At 42.6% G+C, this 17,517-nt stretch overlaps 1 protein-coding gene across 1 annotated transcript; it reads left to right on the forward strand.

Annotated features, from left to right (window-relative positions):
* On the forward strand, nucleotides 1-12,462 carry LOC139649079 (DENN domain-containing protein 11-like). The gene is made up of 9 exons (XM_071525384.1): nucleotides 1-373; nucleotides 3,231-3,330; nucleotides 3,766-3,924; nucleotides 8,534-8,690; nucleotides 9,416-9,554; nucleotides 9,923-10,054; nucleotides 10,746-10,896; nucleotides 11,612-11,680; nucleotides 12,267-12,462. The coding sequence occupies exons 1-9, from the start codon at nucleotides 1-3 to the stop codon at nucleotides 12,460-12,462; spliced, it is 1,476 nt and encodes a 491-aa protein (XP_071381485.1).
* The last annotated feature ends 5,055 nt before the right edge of the window (nucleotides 12,463-17,517 follow it).

Genomic DNA, 17,517 nt, shown 5'->3' on the forward strand with positions numbered 1-17,517 from the left:
ATGGTGGAGCGGTCGGACCGAGCTCCTCTGCTGGACTGGGAAGAGGTTCCGTCCGCGGAGAAGCCCGGAGCCACACCAGAGAAGGACCGGCTGTCGAGCCCCTCCAACAGCCGGGCGTTAGGATGCACCGCGCCAGGGTTTGGGTGGAGCACCAGTCCGGGGGGTCCCAGGTCTGTCTCCGACACAGACGGCGGCAGCGCCCCGCCTGCGACCTCCAGCACCCCGACGGGCACGGAGGCGCCGTGTCCCGACGCGGACGAGCATCCCCCGGATTCAGGACCGGGAGAAGTGTCGCTGGAAAACAGGATGGTGAAATGGGAGGAGAAGGACCAGATTGTGTCGGTCTTTGTGGTTGCATTCAATACCAGATCAGGTGGGACAGAAAATATGCAATAGCAATTATCATAGCCAGAGTAAATCAGCTACAATATAACATATTTTGTGAAAATGGGCAAGAATGTAATCTTATTAGACAAGATAGAGAGGGAAATAAGGAATCACTGGCTAATGAAGGCAGGCCAGCCTCGCCTAATGCAACCTTGTGTGAAACTGACGCCCAAAATGAAGAGCGCATGTAGGCCATATAGTCTGCAGGAGTCATTATAGGCCGACAGGTGTGGCATTTTGTGACCTGCACCCAAAAATATACTGAAACTCCTGAAAGCCGGTGCATCTTCCCCATAGTCTGACCACAGAACAGACGTGTCAGGATGCCAGGATGAGTTCTGTGATTGAAAACCAAGCAGCTGGTGGTTTCTGCAGACTGGGCCGATGCATTTTTAATGAGGGCTCTATATGGTAAAGACAGAGTATAAGCCCCTGTGGGACAGCAGCAGATCAGGTTACTCACCTAGAGCAGTGGTTCTCAACGCGGGGTCCGGGGACCACCAGGGGTCCTTGGGGTGTGTGTGTGTGTGTGTGTGTGTGTGTGTGGGGGGGGGGGGGGGGTCCAGGGGGTCCCCAGCAAATTGATGAATTGTTAAACTTCACTATTATCTCATTTACAATAAGTTAACACAATTAGAGAATGTAGAAGAATGGCTGTTTTGATCATAGTTTCACTGTTATCTCTCTACCTACAATACAGATAGTGATGGAATTCTGGACAAAATCGTATCTAACAATAAAAAATATTTTCAGATTTGGGTCTGAGAGACAAAATCTCATCAAATGGGGGTCCGTGGCTCTAATGTGGACTAAATTAGGGTCCTTGATATGAAAAAGGTTGAGAATCACTGACCTAGAGGCCCAAATCAATGAAGAATCCCTGGATTTAATGTTTCAGTGCTACACAGGCCAGACTCGCCCTGAAGAGGGGTGGTGGGGCACCTTGTGAATTTGATTTAAGACCAGGAGGGTGTATTGATCACATCATCAATGATACTCCTATTTATTCAATAGGAGTGTCACTGATATTGTCATCAGCACATCAGCACAGTTATGTTGCATAGTCTGACAGGGGCTTTGCAGGAGGGGCCGTTTTTTTTTTTGTTTTTTTTTTTAAGCAAAAAATTCAGCTCAGGTTGTATTAACTAGACCAGTGGTTCTCACCGTGGGGTCCGGGGACCACCAGGGGTCCTTGAGGGGCTTCCAGGGGGTCCCCAGCAAATTGATGAAGTGTTAAACTTCACCATTATTTCATTTACAAGAAAAACGTATAAGAATGACTATTTTGATCATAGTTTCACTGTTATCTCTCTACCTGCAATAAAGACAGTCATGGAATTTGAGACAAAATCATATCTAACAATAAAAATATTCTCATATTTGGGTCTGAGAGACAGAATCTCATCAAATGGGGGTCCATGGCCCAAATGTGGACTAAATTAGGGGTCCTTGATATGAAAAAGGTTGAGAATCACTGAACTAGACGACTTCTCAGCCTATGCTGTGCTAAAACTATTAGGCCTAGCCTTAATATTAGGAATGCACCAATTATAATACTGTTACTAACAGCTTTCAGTCCACTAATGAGCTCATAACACAGTCAGCTCTAGTTCTGCTCAATTAACGGAAAAATCCACCCTAAAACACTTTAACACTGTTAAAACACAGCCATTAATGATGTGCCTTGCATTTCTGGGTTTATTTAGTTGTTTGTTGGTGTATATTTCTGCACAACCTTAGATGACATGACATCATGTTGAGATATTTCCAATGAAGCTACAATGAAGTTTAATAGGAGATAATTTTTCAGTGATCTAAACCATCATCAGTAAACTTCAGGTTTTGGTGTCAGTCCCTCAGAATCAAAGAGCGAGGGCTTCTTTCTAGACTCAAGACTCTTGCTCACACCCGTTCTCTGGGGGTTTTCTAAAAGCATTCTGGGAACTGTATGAAATCACTAACTGAGGTGGAAGAAGGTTGAGAAAAAGTAGGAAAAAAAAAATAAATTACGACACTTGATCACCAAATAACTCTTGGAATGTATTGAACATCCTCTGTCTTTTCATGTAACAGGAAGAAATTCCAAGTCACCAGTCTTTCTTTTCCCCTTTTTGAAGCTAACAAATAAGGCTTGCATTGTATTAGCTAGAAGATATCTTATCTTATACTGTACTAGAACAGTTAGCCTTAGGTTTAATATAAAGATTGCATCGATTATAATACTGAATCAGACTGATAGCAGGCTTAAACAGGATATTGGTATTGGGAGAATTGTCTGATTTATTTCTGCCTTTATTCATAAATAGAGCCATGTTTGATCTCTCTAATGGAAAGAAATTATTATACCACAATGTTTGCCTACTTAGCATTCCCTTATACTTAAATCTTAATACTTGAAGTCGATATTGACTGTGAAAAAGTGATATTGGAGCATCCCTAGTATTCATCAACAGGTGACTTGTCGTCTTAGTAGCCTTTAACGGGCCTGTAGCACCAAGGAGGTGATGGCTGATAAGGAGAGATTTCTGCAGTGTATTTTCCAGCTGATACATGTCGCTAACGTTTATGTTGAAAAAAAACTGCATCGGCTGAGTCACCTCTCCTGTCGCCCCGCTGCTATCAGACCGTATTTGCTCAGCTGCGGCTCGAGCGTCAGTTATCAATCAACCCATAGGAATCCAGTGGGGCTGCGTCATTGATTCACACCATGAAATGTAATACTGATAATATATGAGCCCACTGTGCCTGTGTCAGTGTGTTTGTGTGTCTGATGGCTGTCTGTGTGTCTGATATTAACTGTGTGTGTGTGTGTGTGTGTGTGTGTGTGTGTGTGTGTCTGGTAGGTAACATGCTAGAGTGGTGTCTGCCCAGAGATATGGACCTGGAGGGAGTCGAGTTCAAAGCCATCGCCAGCGGCTCCCACCGAGTCACCACAGACTTCATGTAAGTGTGTGTGTGTATGCATCTATGATCAGTGTGATTGTGTGTGACTTTGTGTGTGTGTGTGTGTGTGTGTGTGTGCGTCTCAACAAGGTCTGGAGAGGCCGCTCAGTCTCCTCCCTTTGTTTTCACTCATTTGAATTCGTAGCGTAGTTAATAATGAATAAAGTGGTTGCACAACAGGGGGGTGGAGGTGGGGGGGGGTCATTTTCTTTATTACTTGAAGGATGCAACCAAGGGGAGGAAGCTGCTTGAGAGTATTAGGATGCGTCCCCATGTCTTCCTCCTGGCAGGACAGACCAACAGACAGTGTTGCCTGGCAAAAAAAAAAAAGCACAGCCATCTGGCAATTCCTTCGCTGGCGTGACTCAAGCCTTCGTCTCTCTCTCTCCCTCTCTCCCTCTCTCCCTCTCTCTGTCTTCTCCTCTCCATCCACAGCTACTTCCGGAAGGGCTGTTACTTTGGCCTGGCCTGCTTTGCCAACATGGCGGTGGAGAGCGCGGTGGAGAGGGGGGCGAGGATGAAGTCGGTGGGGATCCTGTCTCCCTCCTACACCCTGCTCTACCGCTACATGAGCTTCCTGGAGCACCAGGTCAGGTAAGAGGAGCTCGGTCATTACTTTCACTGAACAGCAGACTTATATCATTAGTTTTCGGGTTTGGGGTTAATGGATGAAAAATTACCACATAATTCATTTTCCTCCACTAGAGAGACCCCAAATCCTTTGCGGCATAGTGGAATTAGCATTGTGGAAATGCTGCAATAATAATAATAACCTATTTTAACCTACTATCAGCCTGACACCCATTTCTAGTATAACCTTGTTTCTAATGAGAGAGTATGCAGTGATGCTATTATATTTTCTCATGACAGTTAATGGAAATTCCTTGTTGGTATAAAGCACTTAAAAACATTCCAACTGCAAATACAATTGCAGGGTCACTTTAGAATAGATTTTTTAATTTAGAATACATAAAAATAAATGTTATTCTGCCCAATGTATTTTCGGTCATCCAAATTATGTCACAAGCTCAAATATGCTCTATATTACCAAGGCGTCTAGATTTATGTGGCTCTACATTTCTGTGCTGATGTACATGGGTAAGAAGAACCAGAGAGAACCAGAACCTGGCTTCTTATTCACATGTGATATTTCTTAAGACTTCTGGTAAAATTTTGACACAACTTGCCCAAGATCAAAATGACGCTATAGACGTCTTTCACATGACGCAACGACCTTGGCGGCCATATTTGATTTTGTGTTTCGACCATGACAGCTTGTCATCTCGCTAACCAAAATATCCGGCCAGCGGACTATCACTGTCTTGTTGTAAATACATCTGATTAGCTAAGTAGTAGAAGCTAGCGTTAGCAGTGGCTAGCAGCCGCATGTTAACGTTAATAACAGTGAGTTGATTTGTCAAATTAGCCTGCTAGCTAACAAAGCCAGAAACCAGCCAGGTCTCTCTTGCAAAAAAGATTTTAAATCTCAATGAGACTTTACCTGGTTAAATGAAAGTTACATAAAAAAGAAACCAACTGTTTAGAGCTAACTTTTCTCAAGCTACAACTCAGAGTGATTTGGAGTAAAGACAACACAGTTTACTCACACTAGCTGAAATTTGGAAGAAAACAAATCTACTTTACCAGATTATTCACTTTAACTTATAATGTTATTGAATGGATGCACCCACACTACAGCGTTTTTTTTTCAAGTATCTGGTTTTCTACAGTTGTTTTTACATATTTAGACATAATTTGCAGATTTTGCACCAGTCACTGACCCATAAAAGGCTTGTGGCCGTGGCTGCCAGGGGATTTGTGATGCAACTACAAAGCCTCTATTGAACAAGCATGTTTCCTTCCTTCTTTAAAGTACATGTCATTCAATTTTGTAGGTATACAAATAGACTTAAAATCTTCTCTATAAAATCAAAAACTTGTCTCCTAGATAATGCAAAATTGTAATTATTGTTTTTAAAGGGACACTGCATCGTTCTTTAGGGACAACATATTTGCTGTAGTCTTGTTTTATCTCCTTTTTCCCCCTTTCTTTTACACTCCCTCTTTTGTAATAGCCCACTTCTGCAGTTAGTTTCTTACTCTCCCTTCTGCCTCTCTCTCTCTCTCTCTCTCTCTCTCTCTCTCTCTCTCACACTCTCTCCTCCACTGCATTTTCATTATTTTTAGCGACCATTAATAATTATGCTGCTGCGGACTAGCCGGTGTATTTCAGCGTTATCCGTCTCGTGCTTCGTCACACCACTGTCACACTTCCTCCTCCGCAGACTTTTGAACGCAGCCCTTTCTCTATTTCCCCCTCCCCGTCTTTCCCTTTGCTTTCCTCTCTTCCTCCTCCCTGGTTCCCACACTGTGGCCCGTCCTGGCCTCGTGTCATGCTCCGGTCATGCTCCTTACTCATCAATTCTCCATATGACGCGCTCCAGATTCTGCATCTCCTCCCTGTTATCTGCTGAATGGCCGTGGCAGTCATCTGTTTCTTATAAAGGGCTCGCTGTCAGTCATGAGGAGATTAAGATATTTAGGAATTTGTGGCTACTTTGCTTTTTTTTCTGTCTGTTTCTCTCTGTGTCTCTCTCTCTCATTTAGAATTTTAGCCTGCTATGTGTCTTCTCTTGGCACTTGCAGCTAGCAGAACCCATTCATTTCAAAGGGAAATGCTAATGATGCTAACAAGCCATTTTTAAAGTAGCTGTAACTGGAAGGACAAACGGAGACACTTTCTGACGCAGCCTAAAATTCATAGTCAGTGTATCCCTCAAACCCTTGGCACTAAAGACATAGTGACACAACAAAAAACTTGAAACCTGAACCTTTATTTATGGGTAACAGCCTATACTGTATTCAACATAGCGTGACTAGTAGAAACAAGACCTTTAGACTCCAGTTCAACTTCACATCCAAACACGCACATATGCTGCACACTGACTTCAAATGACATACAACCCTTAACCCAAATCTTGGATTAACCAAATGGTAATCTTGTTTATATCATCTATTTTAGGGATTGAGGCTCATGACCAAATAGTATCCTACTTTAAGGAGATGCTTTAACAATTTCTTCCTCTTCATTTTCTTCCTCTTCTCATAATCCTCCCTATCTGAACTCACAGTGTGGTCATGAAAATAAAATTATTTTATTTATTTACTTACCAGGGACAGTGCACATTAATCAACATTTCAGTTTCCACATCAATGTAAATGTGCCAGAGTTAGCTAATGAGCTAATTTTCATCTGTAGTCTCTGGGCAGGTTATTACAAATTAGTGGCCTAATGTTATCAATACAATGCTTCAGCAAGCACTACAGTACAACACCACAATACAATACAATACAATACATAAATACATAAAAAAGTAACAGATATATGTAAAAACAATGAGAGAAAGGCAGTGCCAGAAATTAAAAGTCATATTTAAAAAACTATATTTATCCATTTTCATATCGAGTTATCATTTAATGTCTCTAAAATATAGATGATCCAGACTTTAAATATATTATCATTTTGTCCACCAAAGACTTAACTTACTTAACATTTTTTTAAAAAGTACAATAATTTGTTAAACTTTTCGCTGTTCAGTCGTTTTTGTAAGAGTAGGTGTCACATTTTTTCAAATGGTCAGTATCTCATTTTGGAACGAAAATGTTCTACAACCGTCGTGGAACTCTTGCAACTTATTTTATCAAAGTATTTTCCTAAATCTAATATATGTAACATCCTATGTAAAATCTTACTCGAAATTAAAAGTCCAATTTCTATCTTAAAGTGGTAAAACCCAAGATCTGTGGTTTGTTTGCTGATTGTTGAGAACAGCAAATGTAGCAAATGGAAAAGCTTTTATGAAAAATGGAGCAACATGGAAATGTGCTTGTGTGAAAATGTCACAGATTATTACTTTAACACTGAATTTAATGCAATCTAATTTGTTCACACAGCCTATTGTGTGGCATATATTCCCACAGACTGACATACTAGACCGCTGCTTTTTGGTGGCCTTGTATCAATTCTCTCTGTTTTGTTACTGAATGAGGGTTTCCAGGCCCGAGACGAGTTCATTTGTATAACAATGAGCTGCAGCTGAGATTTTGTTTCACAATGGAGTTATGTGACGATTCCTAACAGAGAGGAACGCACACATGCATTCCACATTTTATTTCTACATTATCAAAACATAATGGCTCTCCCTGTGGCGAAGTGAGTCCATGAACTTGTTTTTTTTTTCCTTTCTCCAGCATTTTTTGAAGGTATATGCTGAGGGGAAATCAGTGTATTTCTCTGCTGCTGGTTAGAGAGCAGCAACAATTGTCCACACACAGATGAATGTATTCCTCTGCACACTGAAAGGCCCCCTGCTGTTTCATATTCAGATGTATTTAATGTCTCTATATAGCAACAAAGTGTTTCTCCACCAGGTTTCATCACATCCTCTCATCATTTCAATATGAAATGTGTCTGGAGCCTTTCAGTGTACGGTGAAATATTTTTATCCATGTGTTGGCTTGTTGGCAGGCTCAGCACACTGCTGCTGTCACAGAATAACCTTGTAACTGCAGGTTTGGTTTGCTTTTGATGTTTTTATAGATATTCTATTTTGCACTTTGCAATTTGCACAAATTTGTATTTGGATTGGACTGTGTTGTCAAAGTGTTTTTCTTGTGCCTTATTGCAAGTTGAATTTCCCTCATGGACAATAATAGTGAAGTGAAATTCTGTGTTGTCTTTATGTGTAAAAGTATTTGTCTTAATCTTTTTTTATCTTTATTATCTGAAAGTCCTTGAATGAATTCGGTGTTCTAACATTGTTTCCATGGTTGTCATTGTGTCCCCTGTGTTTTGTCTTTATATCTTTATTTGTAATAAGTTTCTTTAATTTTATACCAGTGTTTTAACTATATATCTAGAGTGATAATTTATGTTTTATGTGGATCTCAGGAAGACTAGCTGTCATCTGTGCATCAGCTAATGGAGATCCTTCATAATGAACTAAAAACTTGAGCTGAAGGTTTACAGGACATAATCCTTTATAGGTCGCTCATGAAACCTGTTGAACACCTTGGATAAAAATTTCAGAAGAGCTTGGTTCCTAAAAAACTTCTCACAGACACCATGTTTTCATCCTACTGGAGCCTTATCAGTTTAGAACGGCTTAACCCTGATTTGTTCTGGCATTTATTTTCCCCGCAGGCTGCAGCTTCAGTCCCCAGGCCACTACTCTCCCCTGGAGGCCTTCTATGAGGACAAGAGAGCACTTCTGCCCCCCAGTGGTGAAGCTGTTGTCACTGCATGTCCAGCCAACGCCTGGGGGGCCACGCTCAACCACAGCATGCACCCCGAAATGAAGGTGGGAGGGACTTTTCCATGGCTACAGCTATGTCATTTGGTGCTTCAGTGATGATGATGATACTGCTATGTATACTGTATATATCAAAATCTGACCTGGTGGTACACAATGTAAAATGTAGTGTATCTTATTGTCAGTGGTCTTGTTTGTTTACAGTAGTTATTCTATTGTCTCAAAATTAATGTGGTAATGATTTATAGATCTTAAAATGTTATACGCACCAGTTTTAATAACCATGATCACATCTAGCAAAATAATAGGGATTTGTATCCATAATCGTGCAGCCCTATAGTAGGGCTGGGCGATATGGTTGAAATCAATATCATGATAATCATAAGGATTTTTCTCCATATCAATATATATCACGATATGGTTCATGTATGCAAAATCACATTAAATAATCAAATTAATGTTCATCTCATTGAACCGAATGGTAATGTTCGGTGTGATGTCAAACAAAACAGAAATATTCAAATAATATTCCTACCATACCTCATTTTATGAGAGTTTTTAAGTAAAATTTGCTTGTCATCATCAATTCAGACAGCAGAAATGTGTGTCACGATATTAAAATATCTTCATATCATCACAATATGATTCCACTGAAAGACGATAAACGATAATATTGAATTATCGCCCAGCCCTACCCTATAGTATATAAAGTGTTAATATTGTCAGGTAACTCAGTCTCCCTGTGTGCCTCTGTCCTCGTTCCTCTGGACCAGATCACCCACCCGGCAGGCTGCATGTCCCAGTTCATCCGCTTCTTCGGGGAGCAGATCATGGTGCTGTGGAAACTGGCTCTGCTCAGGAGACGCATCCTCATCTTCTCCCCACCTCCCGTAGGCGTGGTCTGCTACCGAGGTGAGCAGTTCGAAAAGTTTCATCCCAAAAAATGAGAAATTCATTGAGAAAAATTAAAAAGTTATGCTTTTTAAGATTCAATCATTTGCATTTTTGAAATATGGACTGATGAATTTCAGGTAGCAACTATTCTCAAGTGGATATTTTGTATTTTGGAATGACCTAACCCCCAAATGACATGTTATCTTATTCATAGTATGTGATATTACTTGCAGTCCAGCTGTCGTACCTGAGCCATTTCCATGGTTTTACTTTAAACTGAACGTTAACATGATCTGTTATAGGTTAAGGCCCATGAAACCCATTCAAAAATGGCAGTCTCAGTCTAACTGTGCGTCTGTGTGTGATTTTTCTATCCATTTCCTCAGTGTACTGCTGCTGTTGCCTGGCTAACATCTCCATCCCCGGGGTGGGCGTGGCCGTCCCCGAGTTCCGCCCCTTCTTCTACGTCAACGTGGCCGACATCGGCGCCCTGGAGAACGAGCTGGCCTACGTAGCATGTGAGTGGACGCCGGAAACATGGTTAGGGGGCTGAGGGGGCTGAGTCACTTGGTCTAATACAGTGGTTCTCAACATGGGGTCCGGGGACCACCAGGGGTCCTTGGGGGGGTTCCAGGGGGCCCCCAGCAAACTGATCAATTGTTAAACTTCACCATTATTTCATTTACAAGAAGTTAACACAATTAGAGAATGTCGAAGAATGACTTTTTTGATCATAGTCTCACTGTTATCTCTCTACCTACAATACAGACAGTGATGGAATTCTTGACAAAATCATATCTAACAATAAATATATTCTCAGATTTGGGTCAGAGAGACAAAATGTCATCAAATGGGGGTCAGTGACTCTAATGTGGACTAAATTAGGGTCCTTGATATGAAAAAGGTTGAGAATCACTGGTCTAATACACATCTGTGTGCAGTGGAAGGGTCGCACAGAGTCTGACTGTAGGCATGACCAGTATCTCGAATAACTTTTGCTCTGAACCGAACATCAGTAAATCTGTGTATCAGTTTGCCATATCATTGAATAATTTACCTCACAGTAGTAGGAGCTGCCGTTTCATCTAAAAGAATGTCATGTTTTAGGTTCCAGTGGAGAGTTTTAGTGTCGCATTGCTCTAAATACTGTTTCAGAGGCCTTTACACCCCACTAGGACACAGTGCTGATGTGTGTGTGTGTGTGTGTAGGTACTACTGAGAAGATCTTTGAGGAGAAGAAGGATCTGTATGATGTGTATGTGGACAATCAGAATGTAAAGACCTACAGAGAAGGCCTGAAGCCTCTGCTCCGTCTCAGCGGCGCAGACAGAGACAAGTATCGCAAACTCACTGAGCAGAGGTAGGTAGTAATATTACTTCCAGTATTACTTCTCACTTCCACAGCTGTATTATATTCATACTATCCAATTACTAGAGTGGGAAATTAACAACAGCCAAATGCTGGCAATTCCTAACCAACATAACCGACCACATTTCAGTCAATAGACCATCATCAGTTCTGTGCACCAGTTTACCTCTTTTTTATTTTTTTTTTTATTTTTTTATTCACGTGCTTTTGTATTCTTAAAATTAGAATACTGAAAGGGACAAAAAAGCTTTTTTTCTTGCCCTTCCAATTACAACAGAGGAGTAAAACTTTTGTAATTTCTAGATACACAAAGATTGAAGCATCCATGTATACATTTATTCGCTGATTTATGAAATGCTGTGTAATAATAATAATAATAATTGATTACATTTATATAGCGCTTTTCTAGGTACTCAAAGCGCTTCACATAACACCAGTGCATACACATTTCTCATTATAAATCATATACGAAGGTAGATTTGTGCACAAGCTGTATGTTCACACCCTGTCAACTATTTAAGTATTATTTGTGCATGCTGTTGTTTGAATTTGGTGTGTTCAGATGACATGTGAATGGATTTCTTTGTGTTGTGCATTGGCATGTGATCCTTGCTTGGTCTTTTGCATCTTCACCATTTTGCATCATTCTGTAGGTTTTCTAAAGGGCAGATAAAGAATCCAAGTGTGTGTGTGTGTGTGTGTGCAGGCAGATGCTGCTCTACTCCCAGGAGGAGAATGGAGACTGTGTGTCCAGTGAAGAGGATCTCTTTATTTTGTGAGTACAGAATAATTCATTTAACCAGCCAGAGGAGTGGTAACAAATGATTAACCACTGTACGCACAGCAGACAGACAGCTTGATCCTTTTATCTGGACCCCAGGAAGAATAGTCACCTCAGTGGCAGCTAATGGTGATCCAAACAAACTCAAAATTGAATCCAAGAGGTAATGAGCCTGACGAAATCCCCTGCCCTCTGTCTCCTCTTCTCATAATTGCTTGTTATTACATCCCACACAGCGGAGATGCATTGTATTCATCGTGCCTGTTCGTTTTTCAATGTGTCCCTTCACCATGTTATGTTATCTTTGCAACTCTGCAGTATAAAGCCATGAAACAAAAACCAGAAAGCTCAGAGGGGCTGTCGGGGTTAAGATGAATCCAGGACCTTGAACAGTTTTCACTCTGTAACTGTCGAACATGGATCAAAGGAACAAAAAACGGACTAGTCTGTGGAAGAAAAAATTAATCCATGATGTTAACCGAGAAGGGTTTTAGTGGGTTCGCAGGATTTCTGATTGTCTTGTACCATAACTAAGACAAACAACTAAAACCACCTGCCTTCACCCTCTGAACTTTCCTAGGTTTTTCCTGGAGCAGAACAACAGGATTTTCCAGACCCTGAGCGAGGTGGCGGGGAGCCCCGATCCCACCCTGACCCAGGAGAGTGTGAGGGCCATGGGCCTGGATCCCCACGGAGACAGGCTCTTTCTGCTCCACCTGCTGGAGATCTACGGCTACGACACCCTGCTGGTCTCAGACCAGCTCTGCTGCAGCTGAGAGACGGCGACCAACTGCCGGCGATCTGCCTTTCATCACTTCTGGCTTTAAAGGGGGGGTTGATTTGCCTTGAGCCACATCCAGGTACTGCACTATTGGCTTCTTGGAGTCTTGAGGACTATTTGAGCCCCCAGGAATCTTTTGTGGCATAACTCTTTCATTGTATAGCTCCAATCCCCGTCATTCTGTTGTTCACTGCGGCTCTGCTCCCTCATTAACTTGCGGCAAGAGTGAAGACAGGATAACGGTCACTGTCCTGTGTTAATATGACTGATGTGGTCGATTCCACTTGATACAACTCACCCTTCAGACGGATTACTCCCACTTGAAATTGACTGAAGCTGACTCTTTTCAGGCAGCCTACTGGATAAGACTGCAGTATTTCAACACTGAGCAGTCACCTGTGTTTGAAGTTCCATGGATGGCAGGTCCAAACCCCAGGGTGTGATAACAGCAGGTCCCTCTATTGTCCCGCTGGATCCCTCACACTTCCAGACTGGAATAATACTCTGCGAATGTGTTGCTGTCTCTGAATCAAATTCTTGCAAGATGGAGTTTGAGCAAGTTGAGTAAACAAAGAGTGTATTGAGCACTGAGTGTAAGAAACTAAACGAAAGAGGCAATGGAAACAGGCTTTTTTTATTTTCCTTCAGCATTCATGGATGTTCAACATGCACTGTTAAACCGCAGCCTTCCTGTAAATAATTATCCTGATTCATAATTTATGTACAGTGTGTCGGCATGTGTGTGATATGGGATCCGCCTCTTTCCCAGTCGCTATCCTTGTATCAAGTGCTGGATTTAAACAGTTTCAGTTTTAAGCCTTTATGTCCCAGATCAGGGCATCCTTTCCCGAAATATAACATGCGTTGTTAGTAGCAGGTCAAAGCGCCATTGTTTTTAAGAGCCGTTTCTGAAAGCATTGCTGTTGTTTAAGTGGCACTTAAAAACACTTGTAGATAATAGGCAGTTCTGACCTTGCGTGAAGCTGCAATGAGCGAGCAATAGATGGATTTCACCCGAGCCAGTGTTCCCATTTTATGTCAAGATTCAGAAGAACTTTGGCCTGAGCAGAGCTGTGACCAAATAAGATTTTCTAATGATGTCCAACAGTCTGGCAAAGCTGACTGCACACAGTTCTTTCTCTGTGGCACAGATCAGATTTGTGTGTCCACGTGCAGAAAGAGACATATTGAAATGGCTTGCGTGCGCCCTGATTGACAGCTGGGCCATGCAGTAGTTCAGAGGAATAAGCTGTTACATAAAGACTCAGACAGCAGGTTCAGTCCTCAATGCTCATGTTAAATGTCCAGTTGTGTTTTCAGCACTTCCATCCAGACAGGGACAGGCTTTCAGCGAATGAGCTCAGAAGTCGAGTTGATTCTCTCAAGTCACAAAGTTGTTTATATGATGATGTTTTTAACAACGAAGAAAAAAGCTCTCAGGGAATGAGTTTAGATGCTATTAAGACTGACTGGCTCAATCCCATGGCGGCCATTTTGAACCTAGGCCACACACAGGAAACATGTAAAATACACAAGTAATGTAATGTACGTGTAAAACTAGCATTATTGAACACATAAGTGAGGAATTCAGATAGGCCTAACAGTTATAAAATTACCTAATAATCTCAGGAACAACAGCTACTACAGTGACTGCTTGAATTTAGCGGGAAAGTTAGCTAGCTTATTACTTGGTTGGCTAGCTACTTAGCCTAGATTCCAGTAGCTGCTATAGTGGGCCAAATATATTACCTTAAAATATGAACCTACACCCACCAGTTTCTTGAGATCCATTCTTTTTGAATACGTTTCTCTGTGGAGAATCTGTAAATTTATTAATGTTTGTCTGATTCACAATGTTTGTATGCTGTGTGCATCTTGGTCCACAACAGCAGGACAGAGCTGCGCTGAACTTGCTCTTCTGGGTAGTTTCCCACTCTAAGTTCAACATGGCTGCCATGGGAACAAGCTCCATGGGCAGAGCAGCTATGGAAAGGTAGTAACGTGTGTTCAAGACATGTGTCCCCTCTTATGTCCCAAGTAAGTTTTGAAAAGCAACATCCTGAGTACTTACTGAAAAGCCTTCGAGAAAATCTTGTCATGCAAACAGGCCCTGGTGGAGTGACAGCATCAACAGCACAAATCCCAAATGCATCTGTTGACATGGACGCGGTTGATTCTGTCTCTGGATGGAAGTGTTAAATTAATTACTTTTTTTTTATTGAAGCAAACCACAATAGTGTATGACGAGATCTTTTCGTGTGTCATCATAACCCAAGAGTCTGCAGGTTTTCACTCCAACCAAGCACCACATCAGCTGATATCATTGATCAACACACACCATCAACATCAACCAGACAGGAGGAACTAATCAGTGAATTCAGCTGATTTAGTAGTTTTGGTTGGAATGAAAACCTGCAGATTCTTGGGTCACGATGACACATGATTGTAAACCACTGGTCTAGACAAACCCAAAGGCAAAGTGCTTTCCCCTTTGTGACTACAGGTCCCCAAAGCATCCAATATTATTAGTTGACTGTTCATGAACTCTTAAAGGTACATGTGCTAAAAAAGAAAACGTTCTATTGAAGTAACATCAATAAGTGGATCAGTAAGTCAATCAATAAGTCATGATAAGTGGATCCTGGTGTTAAGTTGCCTTGTCTGTTTTCTCTTTCCAACAGAAGCAAACCATCCACTAAGAAACACTTAAGCTGACCTGGTGCTTTGGTCCCTCTGTAGACTGAAGGTCTACATTATTTTATTAATCAAGAGTTTCTGTTTCTCAGCGATAATGCTGATGTATTTGTTTGATTTGATTTTACATTGTGTTCCATTTATGTTGTTTAGCTGTAAATTGTTTTGAGTGTAAATATTCAATTGCTGTAACATCTATCTGTGAAGAAAAGGGATCAGTTGAATGTGTTTTGCAATGTAATTACGATCCCATAAAGCCTTTGTGTATCACTGAAACCCTCATGCAATTACGTGCTCAACCATCCGGTGTAAACAGAAAACAACCTTTAGCATATTCAAGCTACATCACATGGTACCTTTTACATCCTATACAAAGCTGACGTAAACATCTTTGTAGTTGAATGGACAGCCTCATGTTAACAGCTTCACTTTATTTATTTTACTGTAAACCATTTCAGAAATAAAGTGCGTTGGCACTCAGACAAGGAAAACCCACCATTCTCATATTGTTTCTCTTGAATAAAGAAGCTTATATAACAGGTTGCTGGCATTGCGTACATGAATATCACCTCTAGACTTCACCTGTTTTGTCAGACTTACAGTTGAAAACTATTTCAGCAACATCAATAAAGTCCATAACTTAAGTCTTTTATCTAGGTGTACATGCATGTATGTGTACTCTACATCGCGCCTGCTCTCAGAAACATTCAGGAGTCGTCTTCCTTGGTGCCGTTGATGAAAAACTCTTCACCAGTAGCAACATTTCCAGTACCAACATTACCATAAGTGCCAGATCTGGTTCAGTTTGTGACATTGTCAGAGTCCGGCGCTGGGCACGCTGCAGCCTGTAATATAGCCAGCCAGCGCTGTTTGAGCTCCGGGCGTCACAGGAGAAGGTGTGGGTGGATATGGACTGGTTTAGCCCAGCAGAGGTATGCTCCACAGGGCCTTAACATCCTGGAGATGTGGGGGTGAGGGGAGCAGGTTGGTTTCCGTAGCAGGTTGGTTTCCGGAGCAGCACATCCAAAGTCTGGGGAGGCAGTACACCGCGGAGCTGTCTGATAAGCAGACAGGGAGATCTGTCCAGAAACAACTTTCAGATGGCCTGACGAGGATTGTCCAAAGCCAGCTCCCTGGAAAGTACAAGGTGTGGTGCTACCAGTTCACCCTGTACCACCGGGTGATTTGGCCACTGAAGATGAGCGAGATCCCCTCATCAACGGCAACTAAGATGGACGGAAAAGCCTACTCGTACATCCGAAAATGACTGGGGCTGCCACGATGCCTCTCTGAGACTGGCCTCTTGGAAGGAACACTCTGCAGCCACCCCTAAAATCCATCAGACAAGGGGTACAAGCAGGAAAAAACCAGGCTGGTGTTGGAGCTGAGGGAAATCCACCGAAACAGCTAGTGAGGTGCGCAGATGTGCAGGTGCGCACTGGCCGGAAGTGGAAGGCCTAGCCGAAGTCGACCAGGTAATCAGCAGGCTCCAACACCAGGAAGTTGACATTGTCCCAAGGGCAGTATAGATGGCAGCATGACTAGGTCCTGAGGAAGCTGGCAGAAGTCTTGGAGGTTACCAGGCAGGAAGCGTGAGGCATGGCACCACAACCAGAGCACCACATCCAGTTCATCAGGCAAGGAGGGAATGCTGAAGGCACCAGATCGAGAACCCTAACCCCTAATCCTCTCCCCTAGCAAGGAGTGGAACATGAGGGTTGACCTCTCTCCGGCCTGACATAGTGGTGTGGTCCACTGCTGCCAGGACTGTGCTCCTCATCGAGCTGACTGCCCCATGGGAGGAGGGTGTAGAAGCCACCTATGAGAGGAAGAGGGACGAGTACTCTGAGCTGGCTGCCGAGTGCAGGGAGGCTGGCCGGAGGTCCATCATCTACCCTGTCGAGGTAGGGTGCAGAGGCGGTCAGTACATCGACGACACGGCTCCTCAGGGACACAGGAGTCACAGGAGCCAAGTTGCGGAAGACGACAAGAGAGCTGGCAGAGGAAGCGGAGAAGGGCAGCTTCTGGCTGTGGCTCAGGAGGAAGGATAGGAGTTGGGGAACAAACAACTGATCCGAAGGCCAGCTGTAGGGAGTGGCAAGGACACGTCCCTGCCACTGCTCCACCACCAGGAGATGTACCAGGACAAGGAGAGAAACATTAAGGATTGGTGGTCCCTTGACGATGACCCTGCAGCTGACCAAAGGGCACAGTTGGAGGTGTGGCAGGCTGATATGCCCAGCAGGTAACAACACCCACCTGTATTTCACATCAGCCTAAGAAAGCAAGTGAAGAAGAAGAATGAAAAAGAGCGTCCCATCCTCCCTAATTGAGATGCTGTATATTCACCCTATTT

This window comes from Centroberyx affinis, unplaced genomic scaffold (assembly GCF_046629955.1).
Source record: "Centroberyx affinis isolate AG114_WGS23_722 - 3 ecotype Tasmania unplaced genomic scaffold, CSIRO-AGI_Caff_v1 ptg001290l_1, whole genome shotgun sequence".
Lineage (NCBI taxonomy): Eukaryota > Metazoa > Chordata > Actinopteri > Beryciformes > Berycidae > Centroberyx > Centroberyx affinis.

Bases quoted from the DNA above. Each gene is read 5' to 3' on its own strand.
- LOC139649079 (XM_071525384.1), top strand. From the start codon at position 1: ATGGTGGAGCGGTCGGACCGAGCTCCTCTGCTGGACTGGGAAGAGGTT. The intron at 8,691-9,415 runs GTGGGAGGGACT...CCTCTGGACCAG, and splicing joins GCATGCACCCCGAAATGAAG to ATCACCCACCCGGCAGGCTG. The intron at 11,681-12,266 runs GTGAGTACAGAA...GAACTTTCCTAG, and splicing joins GAAGAGGATCTCTTTATTTT to GTTTTTCCTGGAGCAGAACA.